At 44.0% G+C, this 18,217-nt stretch overlaps 1 protein-coding gene across 1 annotated transcript in view; it reads left to right on the plus strand.

The window, feature by feature from the left end:
- LOC147636704 (uncharacterized) overlaps positions 1 to 18,217 on the plus strand; it is a 68,589-nt gene that overhangs the window by 32,665 nt on the left and 17,707 nt on the right. The window contains exons 3-4 of the mRNA XM_086800190.1: positions 3,654 to 3,696; positions 4,449 to 4,570. Coding sequence (XP_086656316.1) covers positions 3,654 to 3,696; positions 4,449 to 4,570 — 165 coding nt within the window. The remainder of the gene's footprint in view (positions 1 to 3,653; positions 3,697 to 4,448; positions 4,571 to 18,217) is intronic.

An 18,217-nucleotide genomic window follows, 5' to 3' on the forward strand; every position in this document is an offset into this window, starting at 1 on the left:
CATAGGCAGCGGCACGTAGGGTGGCATGGGAGGTACGTTGGGAGAGGTCGAGACGTAGGGTTGCCGGCAGGGCGGAGTGAGAGCGACGCTGTAGATGGAAGCACGGGTGGGTCAAGCGGCGCTCACATTGTTGCAGGTCACAATAGCGGGCCAGCAGGAGGTAACCTGCTTTGATACCATGTTGGTTTTAGAGTTACAGAGGAGAGACAAGAGAGAAGCTATGGTGGATGAAAGATATTCATGGTGTGTGGGGAGAGAGAAAATTATATTAAATGTCTTAAAAAGACCGAGTGAAAAGTGATACAATAGTGTCCATGTAATCTCATCATGGTACAAAGGAAAACAAATACTACTGGGAATGTCAAATCCGAGCCATATGATACAAAGTGGGATTCTTATCACCATACGACCTATGGAGCTAACCCTCAATAGGGGAAGGGGGCCATCAAGGATATCGAGCATGGGGTAGCTTGTAGAATGTTCTGCAGATCCGTCGGGGGTGGGAAGGTGGCTTTGTGCCTCTCCAAGATCTCCTCAAGCTAGGGCTGATGTCTGTGTTGCTGCCGAGGTCTAGGGAGTTTGGGAGGTTGGGCTGTAATGCCATGGCCCAGTCTAGAGTCACACCGGAGTGGGGTCTAGCGGGGGGTCAAGCACTCGTGAATGTGGCTTGGTGAGGCTGTGGGTATGTCATCCATGGCTGGTGTGGCGTCCTCTCGTGGTCGGAAGAATTGAGTGGTGGTCGCTTGGGATGGGGTGGATGTCTCCCATGGGGTCTCGACTCCCTAAGCAGCGAGTCTTTGTGGCGATAAGCTCTAGTAGGAAGAGGCCTATGCACCGTTGATTTGGGTAATCTATGATCTGGATAAGGGTCCAAACCCCTCTCTGAAGAGACGATAGAACCTCCCTTGAATCTCATAATATATGGTGCACATGCACATGAAGTGCTTATCTGACTTGACCTCCCGCTGGCACATAGTGCATATCCTCTCCTCACGAGCTATGTGCATGACTCTCGTTGTCTCTATCCTTAGGTGGTGCGATGACACCCGCAACTGGCCCACTGCAATCCACATGGCATGTGACATGTATATGTCGGATATCTGGCCCTCAGAATGAACCATCCTCTGTAAGCCTCAGGCCCTCATGAAAATATCCATGTAGTACTGCCGTTTGTGTAAGAGTGGTTCATGTGTTGTGATCCAGGTATCCTGTATGTGTAGTCCCAATAAATCATATCTGATCACCTGGTTGCAGCTGTGAAGAGGCAGATTGAAGCTGCTTTGCATCAATTTGTTGCTTGCTGTGCATCAATGTAGCTAGGTTTGTTAGTTTATTTATTTTTGATTTTTCAAATGCTTTGTTTTTGTCTTTGTCCTTCTTCACTATTATTTCTTTCTCAAATCTCTCAATTCGTAAGTTCAGATTTTTCTGACCTTATGAAGGTATATATATTCACGCTGGAGCGAGAACTGGGACCAGGGCTACATCTCATTTAAGAATCTTGTGGTTGATGAGGGAGAGTTGTGTTAATGTCTTCAAAAACCCAAAGAGTCTATGAGACCAAAAGTAGTAGTTTGAATCTATGAGAATACTTAGTCATGGGAAAAAATGGAAAAAGGAGCTCAGCTAAGAATGTTGTGAGAGCCAAATGGCCGATACTATATGTCAATATGTGGGATGTGTGTGGCACTGATGGCTCACTCTTGATCATAAGTGAAAGCATCATCACTTGGAGTCTCTAATTCTCTTCCAAGTTGCCTCATTGAGATCCGGTCCCTAGAAGGGGGCACATAAATGGTTGCTGGGAGCATGCCAAAGTGTAGTAAAGCCAACATTTGGTGTGAGGCTCCTAATAATGGGCTTGGAAGCATTGCCTCTCTAAGCGCAACGCAGACATCAACAGCTGGTCATGAAAAGATCAAGCTTGTAAAGTTCACTCTGAGATAAACGTTTCATGACAATCCCAGATGTTTCAAAAACGTTTCATGCAGATATGCCTTAAAAATATGCTAGATATGTTACTTATATGCATCAATGAACTTGACAACTATGGTTCTGTGTTAAAAACATAGATTCTATCATACAACTCATGCATTGCCTGGGCCCTGCTTTCATCAAACTTCAGACTTTAAACACATGCAAAATATGTAGACCAACTGACAACAAAATGCAAATGTGCTCTCAAAATATGTAGACCATAAAAAATCCCAAGGTTTTTGAAATGTGTTTCAAACGCCAGTTTGAATGGAAGGTATGAAACGTGTTTCCTTTCTACTATGGTATATATGTAGCATGCGTAGACTCAGATCCAAACTTATCATGCTAGTGTTAAGCTACATGCATCAACAACTTGCTGTCCCAAGACATATGCTTACCTGAGATCTCCACATTCGGACTGCTCCTACTGATCCCACTCTTGCCTATGTTGCTCTTGGCTTGGACTCTGCAAATCTGGCACCAGATGTCTGAATAATGACCATGAACCACCTTTTTATAGGCTCCTAGGGCTGGTGGTAGGTTGGTCGGCCATCACTTTTCAGAGCCCAAATGTCTTACCTATGGGTGCATGACTTATGCACTTCTCAGTGCCTCTTAAACCTGTCCCAAAATGTTTTGATTCTGCCCCTAAATTTGCCTTTGAACCTACTAATGCTAAGAATCATGTCAATGCGGCACTCACAACCATGATGCGTATGTCATCCCCTCTTGGTTATCTTGGAGCACAGAACATGATTCACCTTTGCTCCATCTTCAATCTGATCCAACAGTAGGCTCAAACTTGCTCTCTTTCGGCTTTTCTTCCCGTAACTAATCGGGTGTGACGAGGACATGCTTCCCACTTGCAGTCGCCTTTTTTTTTCTACCCCCCCACCCCCCCGCGCGACTGGCCTTAGGCCCAAGATCCTCTCATAGTTACTGTTTTTCACCACCCCCGTAGGTGCTTTTTTCTGCCCGTAGGCAATGCCACCGCCGAGGGAGCACCTAGTGGGGGTTTGAACCCAGGACCTCCCGGTCCCAAGACAAACATCTCACCACTTGAGCTACCACCTCATTGGCACTTGCAGCTGCCTTTTAGGCAAGTATGGTCAGTTTTGACAACACAATAGCACTGAGAAGTGCTCAGGTCATGCACCAATGGATAGAACATTTAATTGGGCACAAAATGAATTGAAGATATTTTTGGGTCTGAAAACTGACAGCCGACTAGCATGCAACTTGGCATCAGATCCCTATATAAAGGGAGGTCAAGGGACATTTGTAGCATTCAAGACAAGGGTTGCAAAGCCAAGACTAGGGACTAGGTTCCACCTGGCCTACCTTTCTCGTACAAGGGAGCCCAAGTGGAGATTCTCTCATCTTATATGCGTTTCATGAAACACATGGCTACTATGATACATACATACACACACACTCCTAATTTTGCTTACTTGTATCTATCTCATTGTTGTAAGTCATCTTTATAGACGTACATTTGTAATCCAGCTCAGTTTTTTCTTTTCAAGGTCTGCTTTCTTGTAGCTATTTGAAAGTACTCCTTGTAGACGTGTAACAATTCAATTTAAGTAGTCTCTACTATTTGCCTTACTTCTTTCTTGGCCGGCAGACTTGTAGTAGTAGTTCAGCTGACTTCTTTCTATTTCATTTGCTTACAGGAAAAGGTAGTAGAATATCGCAGTCAAGGTTGCAATGTGATAGGTCAGTACTTTTCCTCTCTCCCATCTGGTCTTTGTTCACTCTGTAATGTTTTGTTCAAGAATTATCTCATTCATTGTTTAAGTTTGCTTCCCTTAGGCTAACATAAGCGTCTTGGCTTATTTGAGATTCAATATGTGAAGGTGTTCATGAGAACTTAAACACTGCTTGTTCACATGAACTTGAGCTCTATCAGCAAAAACAACTTACCATACTTAAGGGCTAAATTCTAACTCTTATAAAACATTTAGTTGCACATGAATTAAAGCTCAGAATATCAGCAGAAGGCTCAAAATTCTCTGAACACGGTATACATTTAGCTGCTCTATAAGTGGTCAACATACTACAACCTATAGATCACACCATGTAGACAATAAAGCATCACTGGAGTCCATTATTGTCCTTTTTAATGTTCCTGAGACCATCTATTTCTCGTGTGCATGATGGTTCTTTTGTTTGTTCTTGGATCCTACTCATTCATATTACATTGGTGCTGTTTCTAACAAACCTGCCAGTTACAGCAGCATAGTGTTCATTTGTTTTTTTCCTCACGGTTGTCTTAGGGATGTTGTAACTTATATGAGAGTTTTTGAAGATCCCACTTTCTTTGGAACGTGCCATCATTATTGTGCTTTTACCTTCGAAAAAGAGGATCTTATTTTGATAGGAAAAGAAACCTGTATCCTCAAAATAAATCAATGGCAGGAAGGAGCTGCTAATTTAAGAGCTCATAATTGGAACAACTTTTTCTGCAGGTCCAGATTGTCTTGTTCATTGTGCAAAGGAGCACCGACCCTTTCCAAAACAGGGATATACCTGCTGTCTAGCCATGGAAGGTGTCAAGGTGCTTGTGACTGGCTTTGAGAAAGTGGAGAAGGTATGTACGAAGGTTCTTTTTGTGTGCATACAGGCCCAAGGTTTACCTTTCTTAATCAATGTGGTGTTGGTTTTGTTTTTTGATTGAACTAGAAATACTGATGCATGCATTTGAGTTTGTCAGCTTCATCACGAGGTGCATGAAATGAACCCTTTTGGACATGCTAAGTTTCATTTAAGGCGCTTTAGCATTTACCAGGTCATTGTGTAGTTCTAATTGGGTAGTTGTTTGGTGTAATAGTATGTTGGCTGAATGATAATTTGGGTGTTGGGCAGATTCTAGAAGCTAGAGAGATTGGTGGTAAGCAGTTTGAGTTTTACCTCTGTTCATGATTTCTGATTAGCATTTTCCATTCTGGGGTTATTGATGCTGATGGGGCATATGGATCTTACGTGACCTACAAAGTTCAAACAGATCTATACACTAGTGAATATATGTTGGCCTACCTAAGCTTGGTCAAGCCAAGACAAATTGCACTCGCAGGACCTCACATAACAGTCGAAACTTCAAGCAGCTCAGCTACCACAAGTCACACATAGGCAAAGCTCTGATTTCTTGAATCTTCAACTCACTGATAGGGAATTACGATTTCTTTTCTTATTGGTGGTAAGCAGTTTGAGTTTTCCCTCTGTTCATGATTTCTGATTAGCATTTTCCATTCTGGGGTTATTGATGCTGATGGGGCACATGGATCTTACGTGACCTGCAAAGTTCAAACAGATCTATACATTAGTGAATATATGTTGGCTTTCCTGAGCTGGGTCAAGCCAAGACAAATTGCACTAGCTGGACCTCACATAACAGTCGAAACTTCAAGCAGCTCAGCTACCACAAGTCAGTGAGTCACACATAGGCAAAAGCCCTGATTTCTTGAATCTTCAACTCACTGATAGCGAATTACGATTTCTTTTCTTATAGGTTCACCTTATAAATGCTGCTCTTTTCTTGCAAAGAGATGTTACTGCAGTGCAAACTTTGTTAGATGTTTGGCTTTTGTACCTCAGTTTTCCAGCGGGAGTCCAGAAGGCATGGGCATAACACCAACTAGTGCATGCTGTGGTCCATGCTGTGCACAATAACTGGAGAGGATACTTTCCTTCAGTGCAGGCTATAGTGAAGTTTTTGGTAATTTCCAAGGCACATTGTAAGGGAATCAAGAGCTTTGACAAAGTATGTACCTGGTTGGGATGGTATTGATTTTTCAGCCATCTCAAAGTTGTAACATATTTCAAGGTGTACAATCATATCTTCATGACTCAAGGCATTGTGCCCATCAAACAACTCCCCGCTCCTGTATTGGATGAACTCATATCAGCACTCCATACACTTGTATTGCCAGACAGGGGCAATGCCACAGAACTGACTATGGTTGATTCATTTCTTGTAATCAATATTTATGTGCATTGAAGTGCCGAGGAAAGTATGATGAAGATCTTTTCTCAGTCAAGGCCTTTTAAAGGCTGTAAACATACATGTGTGCTGGGTGGCCGCTCCGTGTAGAGACTCTTTTTGTTGTGAATGATGGGTTGTATGCTATGTTACCTAAAATGGTTTCAATTCTGAATTGAAACGTTTCCAAAACGGCCGTAACGAAATGATTTTAAAATTTGGCTACCAACATAGCATGAAGGGCTTCATGGAAAAAATAAGGGGAAAAGTATAGTAAAACTTCTTCTCATTGTCTCTCTTTAGGATTTCCGCCTATCATAGAGAATTGGATTCCATGAGAGATCACTATGTGCATGATGAGGACTTTGGTGGAATTATGTGGAAGCTATAGAATGGTCAGATAGTTAATCACTATTTCTTGAAAGAGGGATATTTGATGATAGACACACGGTTATGTGAAACCAAGGATTTAAGGCAAAAAGTGATTGAGGAGTCACATGCACCACGGGCATAGAGGTATTTTCTTTACTATGTAAGCATTGGAATGGTACTTCTATTGGCTTAGCATGAGAAAGGATATTGACAAGTATGTATCAGAGTGTTTGACTTGTCAAAAGGTCAAGTATAATAGTCAAAAGACTCCAGGATTGCTTATGTCTCTACCCATGCTCCCTTAAGCCAAGCACTAGAGAAGAGAAGGACATTCTGCATGAAGAACCATGTCTCAAGAGCCAGAGAGAGAAGAGATAAGTCCACGGCAAGAAAGAGTAGAGAAAAACAAGAAAAAACAAGGAAAGCTAAGACAAAGCTATACCTATCACTCATAGTTAACAGGAAACTAGAATGAGGGAACGTTTTGGGCCTTGGGAGCAAGAACGTTTTCAACCCCTGGAACATGAATGGGAACGGGGGAATACCACGTCAGCAAACAAAACTAATGGAATTCTAAAAAATGTCATTTTAAATGATGAATTTTTAAGTGAGAGAGCTAAAACTTTGAAACTTTATGTTATGTATGTACAGTTGAGTAAAAAAAATAGAGACATAAGCAGTCCTGGAGTCTTTTGACTATTATATTTGACCTTTTGACAAGTCAAGCACTCCGATACATACTTGTCAATATCCGTTCTCATGCTAGGCCAATAGAAGTACCGTTCCAATGCTTGCGTAGTAGAAGAAATACCTCTATGCTTTGCATAAGGTGGTGCATGTGACTCCTCAATCACTTTTTGCCTTAAATTCTAGGTTATGCATAACCATGTATCTATCATCAAATATGCCTCTTTCAAGAAATAGTGATTAACTTTTTGACCATCCTCTAGCTTTCGTATAATCCTACCAAAGTCCTCATCATGCACATAGTGATCTCTCATGGAATCCAATTCTCTATGATGGGCGGAAATCCTAAAGAGAGACAATGAGAAGAAGTTCTACTGTATTTTCTCCCTTATTTTTTCCATGAAGTCCTTCATGTTGTGTTGGTAGCTAAATTTTAAAATCATTTTGTTATGGACATTTTGGAAATGTTTCAATTCGGAATTGAAACCATTTTAGGTAACATAGCATACAATCCATCATTCACAACAAAAAGAGTCTCTACTCATAGCGGCCAATGAGCACACATGTATGTTTGTAGCCGTTAAAGACCCTTGATTGAGAAAAGATCTTCATCATACTTTCCTTGGCACTTCAAAGAATATAGGTTGTCGATCTTCTCGTGAAGACAGTTGAGGATAGGGCGATTGACGGACTTTGTAAAAATGTCGGCATGGTTGTTCGACGTAGGAATGTACTAGAGCTTGATGGTACCAAGCTCAAGTTGTTCCTTGGTAAAGTGAAAATGAACACCAACATGCTTGTTTATGGTTAGAAAAAATAGGATTACTGACGAGGGAAATCTCACTTTGACTATCGACGTAGATGGTAGTAGCGGTGTCCATTGGAACGTGCATCTCCGCAAGAAGCTGACGGAGATGCATAGTCTCAGTGGTGGCATCATAGAGGGCTCGGTACTCGGCCTCAGCATCTTGAGAGGGGGACCATCCTCACCATTTGTATTTTCTATCATTGTTGTAAAGGGTGCATGAGGAAGTGAAAACCCTGTGAGGACACTCCTCGTGTGAAAACCCTATGCATAGCATTTACCATCTTGCATATCCTTTGCATCGTATTTTGTTTTTTGTGTTTGGGGCGCATGTGTGAACGAAAACCCATATGGGCGTTCATGCATGTGAAATCCCGTTGCATGTGGCATCGATCCAGTACGGGCCCAAACTCAAAAGACTCTACAAAAGACGCAGAGAAGAATGAATGATCTACACCCGCAACAACCAAACCTTCCTAATGCCAAATACTTCATCATGTTCCTCTTCACCCACTTACTATTGTCTGCGCCCTCTCTCATGATCACCTTTTGGCTTGAGAGAGGGTATGTGACAATTAGGCCCAAAAGGGTGGTTGGAGGGGGCGGCAAATAGACCGAAATTAGGGTCCAAAAAGGCCCTCCATAAGGGCCCAAGAAGGCCCTCATTAAAGACCTTACAAAGTCCTAAAAAGGCTTTTTTACCAGGTCAGAGCAAGGTTGCACACAGGGCATGGTTGACTGCTGTTGATGGCAATACAGGGGCAGAGCGCGGCATCGCAGGATAACGTGGGAGCAGGGCGCCGCGCTACTAAATGCGAGATGATGAATCGATGAAGCAGGGGCAAAGCATCGATGCTGGATATTGGATAAAGATGATTGATTGAGCAAGGTGGCTGTTGTCGATGGTGAAGCACGGCGCTGCCGGATGGTGTGAATATGTAGGAGGGGCAGCGTTGAGTGTTTTATATAGCATTAGTCCCCCCACAAGACTAGGTCGGTTGGCCCTATCGATTAGCTTGATACCATGTGAGGGCAAAAGGATGAAAGAACCTGTTGTACGAGAGATCAAAGCAAATCAACACAGCATGTACTGGGTTACATTCACCATTTTACATATATTCATTCATCCATTTCATGCTGTGTCGATTTGCTCTGATCTCTTGCACATCAGGTTCATTCACCCTTTTACCCTCACACTAGGAACAAAGTAGAATGCTTAAGGTTTATATTCCACTATAGGGAATTGAGTATTCTAAAACTCAACGATCGTTATCCAAGTTGCATCCAAAAGGAGCAACTCTGAGATTGAACAACACTAAATCTTTTGTATAAGAGTCATGGATCTAGCCATCTCATGGAGGCATTGTTTATGAGTGAAGAAAATTGGAACTGAGAACATGGATATGAATATTGTTAGTTTACCATAGTTAGACATTGACATGGATATGAATACTGTTAGTCTACCATAGTGAGTCATTGACATGGGCAGTTGGACTATAGTAGGAACTGGTGTAAAAACCAAGAAATTGGTGTCAAAACCAAGGAATTGTTTATGCATTCATTTGTTCATTTATTTATATGCTTGTGAGCATATCTATGAATGTGTGCCAAGGATCAGGGACGTCCAGTTAAACCCAACGACGAGCATGTGTGCACATGTTTGTGTGTTTTGACATATAATGGGTACATGTTGATCTTGACAGGAAGACCATCATGTTTGGAAACTCTTGCTTGAGAGAGACCCCAGAGGTGCAAAGGTGTGGGAGTATGTGCCAGAGAGCTCAAACCCAAGGTCACTTTGTGTGAAGGGTGAATACCGTGAGGGCAACTTGCTCCCTGAAGCCAAGCACAAGAGAAGAGGAGGACATTCATCAAGAAGAACCATATCTCAAGAGCAAGAGAGAGAAGAGATAGGTCCACAACAAGAAAAAGCAGAGAAAAACTAGAAAAAACAAGGAAAAGCTAAGACAAAACTATACCTATCAATCATAGTTACCAGGAAACGGGAGTTTTGGCCCCTTGGAACATGAACGTTTTCAACCCCTAGAACTGGAACGGGAACGGGGGAACACCACATTAGCAAACAAAACTATTGGAATTCTAAAAAATGTCATTTTAAATAATGATTTTTTAAGTAGGATAGCTAAAACTTTGAAAATTTATGTTATGTATACATAGTTGAGTGGGAAAAGTAGAGGATAATTAAAAAAAAAACATTTTGCCCTTTTTATTAGGGTTTTTGGGCATATTACCAGGGGGAATGTTTGGAACATTTTCCCCTGGCTGTTCCTTATGGGAGAATGTTCCGGAACGTTTTGGAACATCTAGGACTAAGGAACGACGTTCCCCCGTTCCCTAGAGAGGGAATGACATTCCCCAGTAACTATGCTATCAGTTGAGGACAATTGTTTATAAGTTTGGGGGGTGTCACCGAAGCATCGAAATATAGGTTGCTGACATGCAAAAATGCAACGCAGCCAAAAAAGGAAGAAGAACTAAAAAAAGTGGAAAAAAACAACTGACGTGGTGTTGATGACGTGGCATTGCCACGTGTCAGGGTAGCAGTGCAGGGCAACCTTATAGGCTTGGAATGATGCAACCAGCTTTTGAAAAGCAAAAGATTAAATACTAAAAAGAGAAGATCTTTTATTATTAAAAAGATGCTTTTTGGGCTATAAGTGAGTTTTAAAGTGCTTTTTCTAAGTGCTTTTGGGCAAGAACTAAATTAAGTTGTCACGTGCATCCCACACTTGGATGCCACGTAGACATATCTGAACAAGAAGGTGCAGGACTTGGAGTGGAAATTGGTTCCATGTGAGCCCAGTCCGGGACGAGTCAGCCATGGTTCCACTCTAGGCGTCCGAGGTCAGGTATGCATTGTCTTGCATAGGAAGCATTGTGCCATAATAACAGTGTGAAATGATGGCTTATAACAACATTTTAATGCTAGTTTTGCCTAGTCGTGAGAATAAACAGCAGGCTGACGCCTGTTGGGGCAGCCGACCAGCATTCTGAAGGGGCATAAATACCCAAGCCAAGAAATCAGTGTGAAATGATGGCTTATAACAACAGCTTAATGCTAGTTTTGCCTAGTCGTGAGAATAAAGAGCAGGCTCACGCCTGTTGGGGCAGCCGACCAGCATACTGAAGGGGCATAAATACCCAAGCCAAGAAATCGTTAGATTAATCTCATTATTCATGAAGGGCTGCCGTGTTCCAAGGGCCAGGATAGCCAAGGGGAGTGCTCCAACCAAGGTGGACATTGTAGGTCAAGATTCAGTCTTTATTTTCAGATTTACATCATTCTAATAAAGCAAATACACCATTCGCGTTGGGGCCCCATAGAGGGTATTTGGGACCCAATACTGTGTCCTCTTCTCTCTCTCTCTCTCTCTCTCTCTCTCTCTCTCTCTCTCTCTCCTTCGCTGCACTGTTGTGCGTGCTCCTCTCTCTCTCTCTCTCCCCCCCTCCTGTTTCCGCGTGTGCGTGTCCTTTGCGTCCTGTGCGCTTGTCATTTGCTCTGTCCGTTGCCACCCTCTCTCCTCCTTCCGCTTGTGTGCCTGCCATCTGCTCTGTTCGCCACCGCCCTCTCTCTTGTTTCCACTTGTGCCCTGTGTTATGTCTGGGCCCCCAATAATGTAGAATCTCCCTATCCCGGACAAATGGTTGAATCCTCAACCAAAAGCCACTCCCGCTCTTACCCCATCGCACATCGGGCCGGCTCCCGCGTCTTCTACTGTGTCCTTGACTTGGTTGATTGTGACAATGGTGCTCCCTCTTGAAGACATAGTGAACAAGATCAAAGAATAGGCTCAGAAGGTCCTTTCAGACCAAAAGAAGCTAATAGAAGGGCATTGAACCAGCATCAAAAGGAGATTCATGTTGTCAGGACTGAGATCCAGGGCAAAGACAATCGGGTAGAGGAAATGTACAAACAGCTGCAAGATGAGATGCAACAAGAGATGGAAGCTTGGAAGGATGCTACCTAGCAGCATGCATGGAGAAATGTATGGAATTATGCAAGGAAGAGATGCACAAGTATGGTAGAGGAAGGAGGGCTAGCTACACAAGAAGCCCTTGCTCTAGAGATTTACCTGTTGCGAGACGCCAATGCCAAACTTGAGGCGGAACTAGAGAAGGCTAAGAAGGCAATCACAGCAAAGATTTAAGAGGCCAAATCAGGATTCCGGGAGGAGCATGCAGGCCTCCGAAAAGACATGGAAGCAACCAAAGAAGAGGTTGGAGAAACCTCCAAATGGGTTGAGGTTGTGAAAAAACAAAAAACAATCCACACACCCCAAATGCCACATCCATCATGACGGCCACGCTTGAGGAAGAGAAGCATCGCTTGCAAGCTGGCAACTCACCGAAAGAGGATGGTGAGGTTCTATGTATAGATAGATGGGCCTCACTGACACCCCTTTTGTAGATGCTTGGTGAGCCGGGAAGGACTTGACAAGGGAGAGGCCTTTCCTTCTCAAGTTCAAAGATACGGAGTTCCGTTTGGCTTTCTTGAAGAAGAGGGCCACTCTTCGAACCACCAAAATATACCTTGGAGATGACCTCACCTCCCTACAGGTCGAACAAAGGAAAGCCGGGATGGTTCAGGTTATGTAAGCCTGCAAGGTAGGAAAATGGGCCATTTATCGTGATGACCGAGTCATCATCATGGATAAACGTCCCACATGACGGTGCGGGGTCTATGAGACCACAAATGCACTGAGGATGGGAGTATGGAATTGCAATGGAACTCTATGGTCAGGCATAGGAGGCTTCACAGAGACTTACACCGATAGGGATATTATCTTTTACACAGAAATGCATCAAAGCCCTGATAGAGGGCTAACACGCACCATGGGGGGGGTGAGTGGCATGCTTGTTTCGCTCTCATTTGAGAGGCATGCTCACAATGGTTAGACACGATGAGGAGGCTGGCTTTATGGGGATGCGATTAGCCATGCCTGACTTGAGAGAGATCCTATGTAGTCGCCTCACGATTTTCTTTCGTATATAGAGATGCCCGAGTGGAGATTTTGTGCAGAAGTATGTGTATTTGGGAGTCACTTTTATAGGCCCTTTGTTCTGCATGACCACAGCTGCCACTGATCGACTTGTGAGGGGGCATGCCTCCCTAGCCCGTATGGAGAGTTAGTGTTTCTAGGCACATTCCCAAGAACCTCACACTAAGTGCTGGCTCTTTGATTCTCTAGTACGACCAGCGCCTATGTATGGTGCCCCCTTTTGGGGGACTAGGCCTAGGGAAGGATCACTGGAGGAGCATAGCGAGGCTACAGGTGATGATGTCACGCATGATCACGAGTAAGTCATCTCTACCACATGACATTCTACATGCAGAGTTTGGGGTGGTTCCACTGGTTACAGATGCCCTTTTTCAGACTGTCACTTATGTTTAGCATGTATACACGCTTGATAGAGATCGCTTCCCATGACTAGCACTAGAGTCCTCTATGCAATTATACTACGAGAAGGAGAGGGAGCGATTGAGACGAGTTGGACTACCCTCCTCCGTTACACGGCCACCACCTTACCAACACATGCATGGTACTCTGAGGTAGTCGAGTGGTTTCATGCACATGGCATACAGATGGACCGTCTCCCCCCATTTCAGTATAGTTTGGATTTCCCCTACCTTGATCTTTCACGAGACAGGAGATCAACTGGATCATCCGGTTAGATCTACTCTGGCTACACATACACGAGATATGGGGTATCTCCATTAGAGATTGGTAAGAAGTGTGAGTTCTACAGAGATCACTTCTTGAGACTCTTGGAGGATGGATTCTTTGAGATCTTGGATACATACAGATACACGTCACATGCTATGAGTATCACGATTGGCGAGCTCAGGGTATCCTCCCACCGCCTCAGAGTAGAGACTGGCAGAGCTGAGCATATTCCACATGAGGAAAGGACATGCACAATATGCATCACAGTAGCAATAGAGGATGAGGCCCATTATATGTTCAGTTGCCCGGCTTACTATGAGATACAGGGGAGATTCCATTACCTCTTCCGAGAGGGATTCAGACCACTCACATTGATACAGGTTGAGGATCAGAGGTACTTGTGCATGTACTTGATGGAGCTTAGACGACACAGGGATGTAGTGTTGAGGTAGCATGCTGAGAGACAGCCTCGTCTTTGACAGGACACCTCATAGAGAGCCATCACAGATTTCTTTGTGGTACACACATCCACATCGGAATCCATTGCCCACAAGAGTTCCTCTACTACGACATTAGAGCCCACCACTCGTACCCACGCTCCAGTCCCACGCCCCAAAGGAGTTCTTAGCGCGAGAGCTCAATCCATTCTGCGAGCCAGACATCCCCAACCTAGAGCATTAGGACTCTCCGCCAAACAGAGATAGGTTCGTCAAGTTCTCCGTCGACATGACACACTTCCATCACAGAGGCTTGACATTCACTCCACCATCAGATCGGTTCTGGCCGAGGCGGGTATCGTCATTAGCTGATTACAACATATCTTACTCTACACAAGATCATTTGTTGATCACATATACTATCATATGTTTTCATTTTACTTTTTCGTTCAGTTTTCCATGGTCCAGTATATCCTTGGTACCATTGTATTACTTTTGGTCTCATAAACCCTTGGAGTCTTCCGTAGACGTTAATATAACTTTCTTACTTTCTTTCTTTCTTTCTTTCTCTCTCTCTATTTTGTGCACATTTTCTATAGTTTTGTGCGTTATATTTGTCGTGAATGATTGCTGAATTCTGAGCATTGAAGTTATCGATTAGACCATGAAGCTTCTGCATGTTACATTGGTATCAGAGCCTTCTTCAAGAAAAACCAGAAAAAAAGAAGGAATTTTTTTTTCTCGCTTGTGTGGTTGGTTTCTAGACTCCGATGACTCCTATCCCTCGAAGGACGGTGGGTTTTCAGCCTCCGGAAGTCTCCCGCACGCATAGTGGATGGTCAGATTGCGCTCCGGAAAGAAAGTACATTTTCTTGCTATGGTGAGCCACGATGAAGAGAGAGAACGACGAACTTGGGAACGAAGTGCACCAGGCAATCCTTCGAGGATAGTAGACATGACTGTACAGGAGATGTTCCAGCAGATCATGTGAGAAATCATAGAATAGGGTACCAAATTGGAAGAGCAAGGTGTAGATCTTGGCCCTGGAAGAGTGCACCCGTTTTCTAGGCCCTCTTTCTCCGTCTCCTCCTCCCTCTCCTTCTGTTTTCCAGAGCCCGACAGTAGATCCTCTACTGAATGACCCTTTTGAGGGGTTAGACTGTAGTTGAGTTCGATGCTCGAGTTGCAAATGCAAGCAATGGAGATTTGAAAGATGGAAGACCGTGAGGGAGCATCCCGTGCTGCTGCACAAGAAGACGCCAGACGATGCATGGAACACGAAAGATACCTTGCGTCTTTAGACGCAAGAATGACACTACGGCTTCCTCGAGTCATTTTTTCGAGAAAATAAGCTTCAATAAGTATAATGGTAAACTTGACCCAGTTCTCTATTCTTACTATCTGTTTGCATCAATTTGAAGCTTATTTTGCTGCAGTTAGAAAAAACGGTAATGATAGAGTGATCTTGGCTAGTTGGTGCTTGGAAGGTGAGGCCATTCCTTGGTGGACCCAGTGGGCTCATGCCCACACCAGATTAGGTTGGTATGGCAGCTTATGTTTGGGACGAGTTTGTCCTCGACCTTAAGCGGTGGTTTCTAACATCCCATTACCTTGAGCGACTCGAAGACGATTCTAGGAGAGCACATTTTGATGCGCAACCAATCCTTCAATTTGTCAATAAAATTTCAAACTTATGTTTGCAATTGAGCTTATCTAGTAAGGACAAGAAAGGGTAGTTCCTTTATGGCCTTATACGCAAATCCAATGGGAGGTGCGTATGTTTAGGCCAATCACCTTCGAAGATACACTCTCGCTTGTGCAAGGTGTTGAAATGAAGCACAATGGCGAAGAGCCCAAGACTTCCTAGCTTGCCACTCACAAGGCAACTGCCTCGAGGGAAAAGGCTAGAACTAGACGAGGTCTTTCCCAAGACAGAGCACGGGAGTCTCTGGCTCCAAGAACTCGACCAATGCGCCCAGGCTTACTCGAGACTAGAAAGCTTAGGGAGGCAAGACCGGTGGCAAATTGAGTACTGATGAGACAACTCAGTACAAGGAGGGCAGGTGTTTCTTTTGTCATACAAAAAGACACACTTCTAGGGAGTGTCCTAAGAAGACTACTACTCCACAGACAACCACGGCAGCCTCCACGGCTTTTGTGGTGAGCCCTCCTCCTGCACATGCCCCAAGAATTGTCCCTAGTTCTTCGGATCCCAGTGCTTTGGTTGGTGCAATCGTTAGCCGAGAGCTCGAAGATAAGCAGAAGGGTATCCATGACCAGGAGTATGAGCGCAACAAATTACTCAAGTCCTTTGGCTACATAGGTGGCCAGAGAGTCGTCGGCTTGTTTGACATCGGTAGCATGGAGGATATGGTCACGGAACAGGCTGCTTGGCGAGTTCGTTTTGTTTTGACTTCGGTGGTCAAGAAAGTTGAGGGTTTTAGCACAGGCATGACGACAAGCATCAAGTTTGAAGCTCCAGGTGCTAAATTAGTCATTTAGGGCATAGAGTTTGTGCGCGATTTTATGGTTGTCCCTCTTGTAGGAGCAGACATAATTTTGGGAAGTCAATGGTTTCACAAGTTCCAGCTAGATATCGATTAGGAGTCGGGACAAGTACACTTTTTAGATTAGCCGGAATGTGTCCAAAGTCCCGGCGACCATTAAGTCTGAGCTAGGAATCCCAAACTTTCCTCTCATAAGCCACTTACAGGCTAAATGAGAAATCAGGAAAGGCACACAGTGTGCGATGATATACATCCAAACTGCCCAGTGTTTCAGAGAAGTACCAGGCGCTCCATGACAAGTTCTAGAAGATCTTTCTTCGAGACAATCTCCCTCCCCAGCTCCCCCCGTCTAGAGCGGAGGACCACAAGATAGACCTCCTCCCAGGCTCGGATCCCTTGAGCAAGTTTCCATACCGCCTATCTAAGGCACAATGGAATCAGAGTTGGATCGCCAACTCCAAGAATTGTTGCAGTCTGGCTTCATACGTCCCAGTGTGTCGCCTTTTGCAGCATCGATCTTGTTTGTCAGGAAGAAGGATGATTCTTCTCGATTGCGTGTTGATAATCGTGCACTCAATAATGTGACTATCAAGAGTAAGTTCTCGATGTCTCGAATAGATTATATTCTTGAGAGACTGAATAGGGTCAAGGTGTTTTCGAAATTGGACTTGAAGAGTGGGTGCCACTAGGCAAGGATTGTTGAAGGGGACATCCCTAATACAACCTTATGTACGGAAAGGGCTCACTATGAATTTGTGGTCATACCTTTTGGTTTGACGAACGTCCCAACCACATTCAATCGCATGATGATGCGTGTATTTCAGGAACTTAATAAGAAAGTGTGTGTTCATATTTCTGGACGACATACTGGTATTTTCAGCTATTGTTGAGCAGCATGACATTGATGTGGAGAAAGTCCCGAAGTTGTTGGAAAGTAACGAGCTCTACGTGAATGAGAAGAAGTTGGAATTTTATTTGTTTGAGGTTCACTACCTTGGATATATTATCAGTGCTGAGGGCATTCGACTTGATCCGGTCAAAGTGGTCGAGATTGTCAATTGGAAAGTACCACAGACCGCTTATGACATTAGACCCTTTGTGAGTATATGCCAAGCACACTCCACTTACATAGACAAATTTTGTGATCTCTCGGTGGATCACATTGATCTGTTAAAGGGGATCAAGACTAGAAGGCAACGGATTTGAATGACTCCACGAGCGTTGGAGGTATTCAAGAACCTCACGGTGGCTTTGTCACATGCGCCTTGTCTAGCGCTTGCCTCGTGGGACGAGCCGTTCCAAGTAATCACTATTGCGAGTAACATCACAATTGGAGGTGTGCTACAACTAAATGGCTATCTAGTAGCTTACATGTCTCGTAAGTTACTGCTTGTGGAAAAGAATTGCTTGGTCTATGATCAAGAACTCCTAGTAGTTATTCATGCCTTGAAACATTGGAAAAATTTCCTTCATGGCCGTGAATTTGAGGTTTGCACTGACCATCAGGCATTTCACTGGATTCAGACAATGCCAAGTGCAGAGTGGAGTGACTGTCAGCTCCGCTGGAGCCATATCTTCTAGCAATTTAGTGGTATGATCGAGTACCTTCTAGGAAAGGCCAACCCAATGGCTGATGTTTTGAGCAAGAAGGTAATCGTGACTTTGATTCAGACCACTAGACTCAACCTTACTGGTACGAGACTAGATGCACGAAGCACAAGTACGCGGATTTCGAGGAATTCAGTACACAGTGGGAACAAGCA

The sequence above is a fragment of the Cibotium barometz genome, chromosome 7 (assembly GCF_041138505.1).
Source record: "Cibotium barometz isolate CiBa-2024 chromosome 7, ASM4113850v1, whole genome shotgun sequence".
In the NCBI taxonomy this organism is placed as follows: domain Eukaryota; kingdom Viridiplantae; phylum Streptophyta; class Polypodiopsida; order Cyatheales; family Cibotiaceae; genus Cibotium; species Cibotium barometz.